At 42.6% G+C, this 11,533-nt stretch overlaps 2 protein-coding genes across 2 annotated transcripts; one reads left to right on the plus strand and one right to left on the minus strand.

Annotated features, from left to right (window-relative positions):
• Positions 1–47: 47 nt before the first annotated feature.
• hmgb2 (high mobility group box 2) lies at positions 48–2,543 on the minus strand. Its single transcript, XM_005814048.3, has 5 exons — positions 2,447–2,543; positions 1,237–1,396; positions 1,015–1,163; positions 769–943; positions 48–679 (listed from the first exon to the last, which is right to left on the minus strand). Exons 2-5 carry the CDS (start codon positions 1,381–1,383, stop codon positions 506–508), a joined length of 645 nt encoding a protein of 214 aa, XP_005814105.1. The 5' UTR covers positions 1,384–1,396; positions 2,447–2,543; the 3' UTR covers positions 48–505.
• A 4,495-nt stretch (positions 2,544–7,038) lies between these two features.
• On the plus strand, positions 7,039–11,187 carry LOC102227824 (phosphomannomutase 2-like). The gene is made up of 8 exons (XM_005814046.2): positions 7,039–7,416; positions 8,883–8,994; positions 9,076–9,152; positions 9,228–9,319; positions 9,737–9,836; positions 9,930–10,005; positions 10,092–10,207; positions 10,906–11,187. Exons 1-8 carry the CDS (start codon positions 7,054–7,056, stop codon positions 11,008–11,010), a joined length of 1,041 nt encoding a protein of 346 aa, XP_005814103.2. The 5' UTR covers positions 7,039–7,053; the 3' UTR covers positions 11,011–11,187.
• The last annotated feature ends 346 nt before the right edge of the window (positions 11,188–11,533 follow it).

The following is an 11,533-nucleotide window of genomic DNA, read 5'->3' on the forward strand; positions in this document are numbered from 1 at the left end:
GCAGATCTGACAGAAAGTTGAACATGTGGAATAATCACAAACTGCAGTTATAATCAATATACAAAATTTTATTATAAAAAGAAAAATTCGTTCTACAGGTTTTAAAGTTCCACTTTAAAAATGGCTGCCAACATCTTAATGACGCTACAGAAACATCCTGGTGGTAAAACGACAGTGGGAAAGAAAACGGCACCACTAGAACAGAACGCGAGCAGTGCTTCCAGAACCAAGCTTTAAAAAACAAAATGTCTTCCTGCCGTCCGCTGGCGCTTCAGTCCAGTTCAGCGCCGTTGACAAGGTGGAACAACCCGAGTTCAGTAGAAACAGACACGGACTAAAGGGAGGCTAGAAACTAAATCCCTGAATGAAAGGAGACGACCCGGTCCGGCAGAACCGGACCAAAACCAGGGACAGCAGGCTAAATGTTGCAATCATCCACACACACAAAAAAAACAGGTTTAAGCTGAACAATGCATCGCAAACTTCACATCCTTTCACATGACACTTATTCATCATCGTCATCATCGTCGTCATCCTCCTCCTCGTCCTCATCTTCGTCGTCATCATCATCGTCGTCATCAGCAGGCTGGACCTTCTTGGCTGGGGGCCGGCCGGGGCCACTCTTCTTCCCGGCGTCGCTCTTCCCTGAACCGCCTTTGGCTCTGTAGGCGGCAACATCCTGAGGAGCAAGAGGAGGAAGAGCTGTTAGCTTCCTGTTAGCATCACGCTACCTTCCTGTTAGCTGGTTCCTCTCATCTGGGTGCCTACCTTCTCATATTTCTCCTTCAGCTTGGCAGCCTTGGCCTCATACGGCGCCTTGTCCTTGGTGCCCTGCGTCGCCCAGAGCTCGCCCAGCTTCTTGGCGATGTCGCCGATGGAGATGCCGGGATGCTCCTCCTTGATCCGGGGACGGTGGTCGGAGCAGAAGACGAAGAAAGCAGAGCTGCAGACGTAAAGATGAACGTATAAATATCACAAGACTCTTTAAGAGACCAGATAAGAGCGCTGACTTACGGAGGTCTTTTGGGTGCATTGGGGTCCTTCTTCTTCTTGCTCTTCTTGGCTCCTTTCGGGGGAACGTAGGACTTCATCTCTCGGTCGTAGCGGACCTTGTCGTTCTTGGCCATCTCGTCAAACTTCACCTTCTCCTTGGCTGACATAGTCTTACAAAACAAAGCATTTTAGTCCTCCAGAGTTCCCAGGTTACTGGGAAACATTCAGGTTAGCGCCGCTTACCTTCCATCTCTCTGAGCACTTCTTGGAGAACTCTGCGAAGTTGACGCTGGTTCCTGGGTGCTTCTTTTTGTGCTCCTCGCGGCAGGTAGCAACGAAGAAAGCGTAGGCAGAGGTCTTCCCTCTGGGCTTATTGGGGTCCTTTGTCATGTCGGCGCTTACTCTTTAAAAAGAAGAAATATGAGCGATTGGGAAAAGACGCAATTATTTCAAACTTAATGATGGAGTATTAGCATTAGCTTAGCCTCTGAGGAGCAGAGCATTTAAACATTTTATGAGTTTTAAAATGCTTTAATATGAGTTTACCCAATAAACTCAGATCTTCACATTTTGCAACTTCAGTACTTAAAACAGCACCATCAACTTTAAGTCTATTTTCTCATTACATGTTCAATTCAAGTCAAAGTTAAACTTTTCAGATTTCACTGAGATGTATTTTAATTGTATTTTTAATAAGTCTTGCATTAATTGAAACAGTTAAGAAAATAATGTAAACATCCCTGATAAGAATCAGTGTTTACCTTCTAAACCCGCTAAAAGTTATCATAAACCTTATAACGGTGTTAAAGTTGTGCAAAGTGACCTTTGACCTGTATTTAATGAGTGTTACATGTTAATGAGGCCTCGCGCAGCCAGCCAGACGCCGGGAGGAGCCGTCTTCAGACGCTAATCGGATTTCTGGCTCTTCGGGACAAAAAGACGCGACTCCATTTTGTATCTTCCCGCCTAAACCGCCCAACTGCGCCAAAAGTTCCCCTGCAGAACCGCCCAGTCCAGTTCCTAAACACAAGAACTCCATACGGGCTCGGACTGATACCACAACAAACGGAACCCAGTCAGAAAAGACCTGCGGCCCGTTTCAGGCGCAAACTGCGGAGTTTCCGTCGTGTTAGCACTGCGCAGCCAAATGGCGTTTCAACTGCCTGTTACGCACCAACTCCGCCACTTACATCACACCGCAAAACATCGTAAACTATAGTTACCCATTTCCGTTCTTAGAAACCGACGCCGATTACTTTGTTATAAAGTTCGTTTTAATTACGCTGAGATTTACACTTTCGGCCAAAAAAGGCCGTAAAAAGTTCGCTTCTGGAGGTTAAGCTTGACAACTCGATCGACAAGAACGGATTAATGACAACAAACAACCTAAACACTTATTTAACATGAATGGCGACAAAAATCCGCTGATTTAGCCAGAAACAGCGTCTCTTACCTGTTTTCTCCAACACAAGCTGTAAACGACTGAATGAGGAAGAAAGCGCAACTGTTTGTCACTGCCTAAAACTGGTTCTGTAGCTCCTCCCCTTCCCCTCTGATTGGTCAGAATCAATCATTTAAACGTAAACGCCGGGGGCACAGAACTCGTTCTGAGCTGTGATTGGCTGAATTCCTTTAAGGAGCGCCTTCATGTTTGTGTGTTCTATCCCATCGCTGATTGGCTGTGCTGGACTTTTAAACATACGGCGCGAAAAGGAATCGCCCTTTGTTTGCAGCTGCTGAGGGAGATTAAAAAAATGTCCTTCTCCGCTGCCTCGACCGTTTGTTGTTTTTTGAAACAGGAGTCGAAACGAAGCCGCAGCAGTTATACTGAGCCCCGGTTTCAGTTCTGTTTTACAGTGGGCCGACCCGATATCAGCTGCGCTTCCATCTGAATCTGTAGCTGAGTGACTATTAAAGTCATCTTTAAATTCATCTGTGACTTTTAAAAGCTGATCTATGCTCAGACTGACTCTTAAGTTTTCTTCCTCATATGCCCAAAATTAATGACTTTGTCTTTATTTTTAAACTGAGTTTCATCCTCTGTGAAGATGATATCTATAGTAGGCTATAGGAGTTTGTCAATGAAACTTATGTCATATGATAATATGACAGTGTTCAAGTTTCAATTAATGCATACAAGTAAACCAAGGGCTGAAGTTTGTCTCAGTATCAGAATTTGCTTTGCTGCATGATTAAAGGCCTCTGAAGAGTTGGACCGGGTCTGGAGTGGTGGTTCATTGTTCCTGGTGAGAAGGGGGTGGGCTACATGGAAACAAGAACCTCAACAGCTTCTCTTTTGTTCATGCAAATGGCTACTTAAAATCTAGTCATCATTAATTAAGAATGCTGCTGAATGCAACCGGTCCCCCAGCTTTGTTTGCAAAAGACAAAAACAGAATCTGGATATTTTCTATTTGTATGATAAAGTCTGATGATGTTCTGCAGCCGCAAAGAAACTGAAACCAGGTTATCCACTAAAATCCACATTAGAAAACCAGAGTGGAGCTTCTGTGGTGATCATCAGACCACATGCATAAAAATGTGGAGAAATTTAATAGCTGCTGCATGAAAAAATACATTCAGTGTCTTTAAATCACAGCTGGAAGTTGATTAAACAATGTTTTCTCAAAAACTTGGATCAGTTATGGACAAGAAAAAGAGCACACCAGAGTAATGGTGAGGGAGCAGCCATCTTGAATGTGGACAAAACAAAGGAAAAAGCTAATGACTACACATTTCAGGACTGTTAGAAACAAGGTCAAAGGTCAAGTGAGACTTTGGGACCTCTGGAGATGACAGTGGAAAAAACAATTTCTCATAAAATCAAGAAAATTAAGGACATTTATACACGAGACTGCCAGTGTCTACAGGAGAACTTTCTGCATTAGAAGCCTGGATAATTTGAGCTCCAACAACATTAAATTTCTCCTCACAATCAATAAAGTGATTTTATTGGATTTTATTGACATTTTTCCCAGTTTACAAACAACAGCAACACAAACTATGAAGTTCAGGCAATCTGGGAGAATTAATATCAGATTCTATCATTGTAGCTTGATTTGTTTGCTTATTTTTTACTGAAATATTAACAATGATTTATTGTACATATGACATTAATTTATATTCTGGCTTTTCATCACTTAATAATCTGTTAAATGATATTAAATTGTCATTATGCTGTCCAGGGACTGCAGGTGGAAAGTAGCTTTTTTGTCACATGTTTCCATTTAAATGATAAAATGTTGTAAAATAAAATAATTGGTCAAATAAAATAATGGTTTTATGGAGTTAACCAAATATATGTCCCCTGAATATAAATGACCTTTATATTTATATTTATATTCATTTATATAAATATAAATGAATATATTTAATGTTTAACTTTAACTTGTAACTTTAATGTTTTTATTCAAATTTCATTTATTTACTATTTAATTACTTGTTTGAGACTGATTTTAATTTGGTGGAGTGTAAAATCTAATTCCATGTTTTTTATCCTGAGAATGTTTTTTTATTTTTATAACTAATATTTATTTTACAGATATTTTGGACTCTGAGGCAGCTTCATCCTTCAGCATGGGGTCAGTTTATCTGCAGCTGAGTGGAAGTGGTTAGATAAGCTCTGTCCTCAGATCTCTCCCCAACCCAGAGGTGATGGGAACCAGAATCATTTAACCTTTAACCTTTACCTAACCAGGGAAGCTGAATGACAATAAATTCTCATTTCCTAAATCATCACTGATAGACAGCGTCTCCCCTCTGTGTATGGAGCTGTTCCTGCAGAGCTGCTACATCCTAAATGCACAAAGCAGCGTCATCACAGATCCTTCCTCCCAGCTGCTGATAATTCAGTTCGCTTGAACTTTTCTACAACCTGCGGCTCCTCAGACTGTCCAGAATGGCTTTTAATTTTTAACTTTTGGCAAAAATTTATAAATAACCAACCAATGTTTACAAATGTAGTTACTAAATAATAAATACAAGTGTAGCCCTTTTTCATGGGATAATTGCACTAAATGAGGCTTTTTTGTGCAAAATCTTCATGTTTTTATTCACCTGTTAAACCTAACAGTACAAACAAAGCAGGTATCTTGTAAAAATAATATCAAATTTTATTTTTGTAGCTAGATTGAAAATAGTATGGCTGCAGTGAGGGGTTCAGACCACTAGAGGCAGCACTGCACCCAGAAACTCAATAAGTATTCACACCCCTGCTGCTTTAACTGATGTTTTTTCAGTTCTAGTAAATTGTCTGTTGTTGTTGTTTTTTATGCATAAATATTATGCACATTAAAAAAAAGCTTTTTAATAATCTGAATTTGTCACAAACTTCTTTGATTCGGACTATATTTTCAAAACCTATACACTTATTAGAAACAAAAAGGAAATAAAAATACTGTTTACCCTTACTGTGGTCTTTTAATCCGATTTTTATTTATTCTTTTGCTGCTTGACTTGCAGGTGCTGCGTGTAATAAGTAATGTTTGTTATCATGATTTATTGTGACCGTGTCAGAGTCTGTCTGCAGCGTCAGACAGACAAAGAGCTGCATTCAGTTCACTTCAGTTAGATCCGGACTGAAACCGACCACCATAAAACCAGTGGAAATCTCAAAATGGGAAAATTCATATAAACATTGTTCATTAAAGTAAAATAAGGTGAAAATGTGAGACCGTCCAGAACCAGCCAGAACCAAAACCAGAGCCAGAGCCAGAACCAGAACCAGAACCAGAACAAGAACCAGAGCCTGAACCAGAACCTGAACCTGAACCTGAACCTGAACCTGAACCTGAACCTGAACCAGGACCAGGACCAGGACCAGAACCAGGACCAGAACCAGGGAGTTGCTGTAATTCCCGGTTTCCCCTCAGGTGGCGCCAGTGTGTCTATAAACCTGTTTGTTTGTGACTGAGGAGGACAGATGGCGCTTCCTCAGGTTACAGGTCCAGCTGCTGCGCTCCTGGGAAATGGATCAGAACCGAAAGAAGCAAAATCCGGATTCAACAGCCTCCAACCAGAACAGCGCCCCCCGCTGGTGGCAGCAGGTTTTGCTCTGTTCTGGATGCTGCAGCTGGAAGGATTTTAGCTCTTAAAGTTTTATTTTAGACAGGCGCTATGGTTGGTAACCATGACAACAAGATCGGCTATGGGAGCAGCTGAATAGCTTTGCCAGAAGCTCAAATTAATACCTGAACTTTGACCCCAAATCCCAGAAGATCTGAACAGGAAGCAGAGAGAGAAGGAGGAAGTTGAAACTAACCCTTTCATCCATCATGGTGGACAAAAGCAAAAGCAAAGGATCTGGATCAACAGGTGGAGTAATCCATGTCATCTCTGCTGCCCAGATACTGTTAGCAGGTTAGCATGTCACACACCAACAGTGCTTTAGTCAGAGGCATCTTCAGATCTGCTGAAGATGCCTCTGACTGCTACTGGAAATCCTTCCTTCCCACAGCATCTTTTATTTGTTCTTTTTGGATAAATATAGATTTGTTTTAATTGAACAGAACTGTTATTTCAGCTTCCAGACACAAATTCATTCCAGCTCTGGTTTAGGAGGAGAAAGAGTTCCTGCAGGACATGGGTGTCCAAAGTGTGGCCCGGGGGCCATTTGTGGCCCTCTGAAGGATTGTTGCCCCCTGGCGCCAATTCTAGAATTGAGTAAATCTGGCCTCGAAAACATTTTTCATCTTTTAAAGCAACATTTTTTTTACACACAACATCTTTAAACAAAATATCCAGTTCAAAAATAGATTGCCATTTGTTACAAATTTTTGCACTCATCTTAATTTTGGAGGAATTATCAATCTGCTTCTACTACCATGCAGCCCAAATGAGAAAAAACTATCTGCCCCTCAATTTTGTTTCACATTGTTTTGTACTAATGTAATCATGAAGAAAACGTTTTTGTCTGATATATACGCTATAATTTATTGGTCCGTTTTCTACAAAAATCAGACTATTTTATTGATTTCAATAAAATTTTAATATTTTTTGTTTACTACCGAGGAGATAAAATAAAAAGGAACAAAAAGTTTGCTTTAAAAATGCTACATAAATATGATCTTTCTCAACCAATGTCCGGTTTTGCTCGACCTAAATGACGCTGACTCAACGCCCCAGTGTCGTCACGTGACGCCGCTTCGGGGAGCACTTCCATTGGCTGGAAGCTCCCACACAGGAGGAGCTGATCCGCACATTTTCCTGCAGTTTGTCACCGAGTCTGAGTCCTGGCATGTAGCTCTGGGCCGAGCCGAATCGAGCCGGCGGGGAAATCACAGCATCACTGAGAGCCGCACGCAGCCGCGCGCCCCGGGCAGCAGGGAGCAGATTGACCGGAGGGACAGAATGAGCCAGAACACCGCGGACACGAGCACGCTATGCCTCTTTGATGTAGATGGCACGTTGACGGCCGCGAGACAGGTAAACAAACAAACAAACAAACAAACAAACAAACAAACAAACAAACAAACACCTACGTTCATAGAAACACGTCGCAGATGCTAGAGTGACTTCCGGCTCCACGTCCCGACTCTGTCCGCCTGTTGATGAGCTTCCGGGAAACATAATACACACTTGGTTCCGTTAAAAAGCTAAACTCACGCTGTTTACATAAACTTATTTAAACAAAATTTTAAATAAGTATATTTTATGTTTTTTATTATTTATCTTTATAATGGCTTCTTCAAACAGGGAACGGTTTACTAGCGTCTACTTGTAACAGGAAGTATCTGGCGGAACACAAAAACTGAACTCCCTTGTAGTTTTTTAAAACCCCATCATACAGTTTAGCTAAAATATTTAGTTTTGCCCTTAAATATGTGGCTGTTTAGTCATTTTAAACTGCTGTCATATGATCAATCAATAAAAAGCATGTGTTTATTAATTATGAGTTCGACCCAAAAGCCCCAGTTTCCATTTATTTCCGCTAGCATCCTGCTAACTGTTGAAACCTGGTCTAGTAAAGAAGTACTAGACCAGTGTCTCTTTGTTAGTTTATTAAAGACTGCTTGTTTTAACACCAAGATTAATAAAATAACTTCTGACAAGACTGTTATACTTGTAAAGTAGCATTAATGAGTCCCAGCCCTTTGTGTTCTGCCTACAGATTATCAGAAACATCTGAGCAGCTTGATGGTTTTTAGAGGAAATGTTGCAAATAAATACAGCTGGTAAGAATTAGGACACCTTTCACCTCTTTTCATCCAGAAAAGTACATTAACAAAACAAAATCTCTCTGCGCTAAACCTGCAGCAGCTTTCATTCTTTGACATCAAACCTATTAGAAATTACTGGAGTGAGACAGTTTCTCACTCACAACAACAAATATTAACTTTTTATTATTATTCAACTTTTCTGTTTGTGAGGGTTTTATTGTCCTAAAAAGCAACTATTGTATAAATTTTACTTTTTAGAGTGTTGCATCATGTTATGTAATTCCCTCATCAAAACCCAACTTGGAGTTTTGCTTTGATTTTTTCATGCATGTTTGAGAAATCCTTTAATCTCCATGGCAACCATGTGCAAAACGCCTGGGTGGACCTAGCTCCGCCTTCAGGGCGCTGCTCCTCCTCTGAGCTGCAGTTTCCAGGCTAACAAGCTTCAACTTCACAGAGCAGCGCTTCTCTGCGACTCCCTCACTCGGCTCCAGAAATTACAAAGTCATATTTGATGTATATAGAATTTTTATAACAACTGAAGTTAATATGGCCACATGAATGTGCTCTAAAATGGCAATATGTGCCTGGAAAACATGGAAACCTGCCCCTTTAATCACTGACCCCGCCTCCACCTCCAAGCCCCACCCACTGCATTTTACATTAAACATGGGCTGTTCTGCAAGCTGTCAGCTTATGAGAGCGCCCCCTGGTGTTTGTCTGTGTTTCCAGAGAGTGACTCCAGAAATGAAGGCGTTTCTGGAGAAACTGAGGACTCGGGTTCGGGTCGGAGTGGTTGGTGGCTCAGACCTCAGTAAGATCAAGGAGCAGCTGGGAGACGACGGTGAGGAAGAGGAGAAGTTCAGTGGGGTCAGAGGTGAAGGTTTAGCCGTTCTGGGTTTGACTTCCTGTTTTTCCGTCTCAGTCATCCAGAAATCAGACTATGTGTTCGCCGAGAATGGCCTGGTGGCGTACAGACACGGACAGCTGCACTCCATCCAGGTGAGTCACCTGGTGCACAAAATGTCCTCCAGGGGGCGCTAACTGGGGAAGCTAACTGTGTCGTTTGTCTCTCAGTCTATCCAGGCCCACATGGGAGAAGAGCTGCTGCAGGATTTCATCAACTTCTGTCTGAACTACATGGCCAAGATCCAGCTGCCCAGGAAAAGGTACCAAACCAAACCAACCCGGTTCTGATGAGACATTTATGTAAATATTTATATAGATATTTTAATGCTTGATGACAGTTTCTGTTTTGTTTTTTTTCCTGATTTTTCAAGTTACCGTTCCAGGAAACTGTTTTATCCTCTGTCTTCAGTGGCTATGCTAACTAGCCTTAGCATTCATGGCAAACTATTAGTGAACTAGCTGTAGTGTAGCTCAGGAGTTCGTTCCATGCTATGGTCCTGCAGAGAGAATTAACTTCTCGCTGGGAAAATGCTGCAAAATAGCAGAGACCAAGGGTGAGCATACACAAGCCTGATTGACAACGCCAAGCCCCTCCCCTGGTTCTGATTGGTTGTTTCTGATGGAGCGGCGCAGAAATGGAAGCTGACAGGAAGCTAATGGTTAGCCTTTCTCCTCAGAGGTACGTTCATCGAATTCCGGAATGGGATGCTGAACGTCTCTCCGATCGGACGCAGCTGCAGCCAGGAGGAGCGCCAGGAGTTCTACGAGCTGGACCAGGTCAGAACCGCATGCGTTTCCCAGAATTCAGCTGCTTCATGCCGCTGTTCTCGCTGGTGCGGCAGCGTAAAGCAGCTTGTGCTTTTCCTGCAGAGAGAGAAGATCCGGGAGAAGTTTGTTTCTGTGCTGAAAGAGGAGTTCAGAGGGAAGGGGCTTTCGTTTTCCATCGGTGAGTCCGCTGCCCACCGATCCGGGCCGGTTTCTGGTGACCCGATCCGGTCCGGATTGGCTGACAATCCAGTTGTTCCTCTGCAGGAGGGCAGATCAGCTTCGATGTTTTCCCTGACGGCTGGGACAAGCGCTACTGCCTGGACATCGTGGACAAGGACAACTACTCCACTGTCCACTTCTTTGGAGACAAAACCAAACCGGTGAGAACCCTGAGCTGATCCGGTCCGATCCGGTTCAGGTCTGACCCAGTTCGATCTGAAGGCGTTGCAGGAACAGCTTCAACATTTGGAGCATAACTACTAATTAAGAAGCGTGTTGTCATTTCTTCAAACCGACTCTGACGGATCTTATTGAGCTTCGAAGCTTCAGACCAACAGAACGAAAAATGATTGAACATTTTTAAAAACAAAAATCTGAAAAGTGTGGCGTGCCTTTATGGTCAAAGCTCTGCAGACCAAACTGCTGCTGTTTCTCTTCAGCAGCTCAGAAAGTCCACACACTGAATCTAATTCTGAACTTTGACTAGGCCATCCTAACCCTGTGCTGATCTAAACCATCAGAACACCACCCATCTTCCCACAGCATAATGCTGCCACCGCCATGTGCAGGTTTTGTATGTAGTACAACTGCTTTAAGCCTCTCCAGAACGTTCTGCTGCTGGGTTCTGTGGAATCAGAACCAGAACCTCTGCAGATTCTGAATGTCTTTTTGTTTTTTGGGGGGTGGGGGGTTCAGAGTGAAGGAGCTGAAACTTTTAGATTCTAATCTATGAAAAATGTAAATTTGAATGATATTTTCTAGTTTATAATTCTGTTCTGGTTGAAATGTCGTCCGGTTTGGACCGGTCCAGTTCCGCAGCAAAACCCCTAACCTCCTGCTGCTCCTTGCTCCCCTGCAGGGAGGAAACGACTTTGAGATCTACAGCGACCCGCGGACCATCGGCCACGAGGTGTCGAGTCCCGAGGAGACGCAGCGCCTCTGCCAGGAACTCTTCTTCTCCTGAAGGGGGCGATGCAGCCTGAACTGGACCGTCTGGTCCTGGACGCTGGCTGAGAACATGCAGAAGATTTTAGCTTTTTTTATTTCTCTGGTCCGGTCCGGTGGTCGGAACCAGCTGGGAAACCTGGTCTGATGTTCCTGAACTGTAACAGCTGGAAACTCAATAAAACAGGAAATAATGCTTCTGTTTTCGGTTCTGGGTTCTTCTCCAGAACCTCCCGGTTCCTCCAGAAGGTTTTGGTCGCATTAACAATTATTTCCAAAACATTCTCAATAAAGAAAAAACTGAATTTAAAATGACTAAAAAGCAAAGAGATGATAAAAGTCAGCTAAATGTCTCTGGTTTTCAGGCAGAAGAAACTTTTCAATCTAAAATATAAATTTATACTTAAGGTTTCCTTCAGATGGTTTTACTGTTTAATTTATAATAAAAGTGGGACAACAATGGAGCCTTGAGGAACACCATGGATGATTAACAGCGACTCCTCGGATCAGTTCATGTCAGGTTACATTTGGACTGTCTGGTT

This window comes from Xiphophorus maculatus, chromosome 5, assembly GCF_002775205.1.
Source record: "Xiphophorus maculatus strain JP 163 A chromosome 5, X_maculatus-5.0-male, whole genome shotgun sequence".
NCBI classification, from domain to species: Eukaryota; Metazoa; Chordata; class Actinopteri; order Cyprinodontiformes; family Poeciliidae; genus Xiphophorus; species Xiphophorus maculatus.

What these genes read in the sequence shown, in the direction of transcription:
- hmgb2 (XM_005814048.3), bottom strand. Translation starts at nt 1,383, where the DNA reads ATGACAAAGGACCCCAATAAGCCCAGAGGGAAGACCTCTGCCTACGCT. An exon ending in AGTGCTCAGAGAGATGGAAG is followed by an intron (nt 1,164 to 1,236) that starts GTAAGCGGCGCT and finishes TTGTTTTGTAAG; the next exon opens with ACTATGTCAGCCAAGGAGAA. An exon ending in AATGCACCCAAAAGACCTCC is followed by an intron (nt 944 to 1,014) that starts GTAAGTCAGCGC and finishes TTACGTCTGCAG; the next exon opens with CTCTGCTTTCTTCGTCTTCT.
- LOC102227824 (XM_005814046.2), top strand. Translation starts at nt 7,054, where the DNA reads ATGATCTTTCTCAACCAATGTCCGGTTTTGCTCGACCTAAATGACGCT. An exon ending in GACAGCTGCACTCCATCCAG is followed by an intron (nt 9,153 to 9,227) that starts GTGAGTCACCTG and finishes TTTGTCTCTCAG; the next exon opens with TCTATCCAGGCCCACATGGG. An exon ending in TTGGAGACAAAACCAAACCG is followed by an intron (nt 10,208 to 10,905) that starts GTGAGAACCCTG and finishes GCTCCCCTGCAG; the next exon opens with GGAGGAAACGACTTTGAGAT.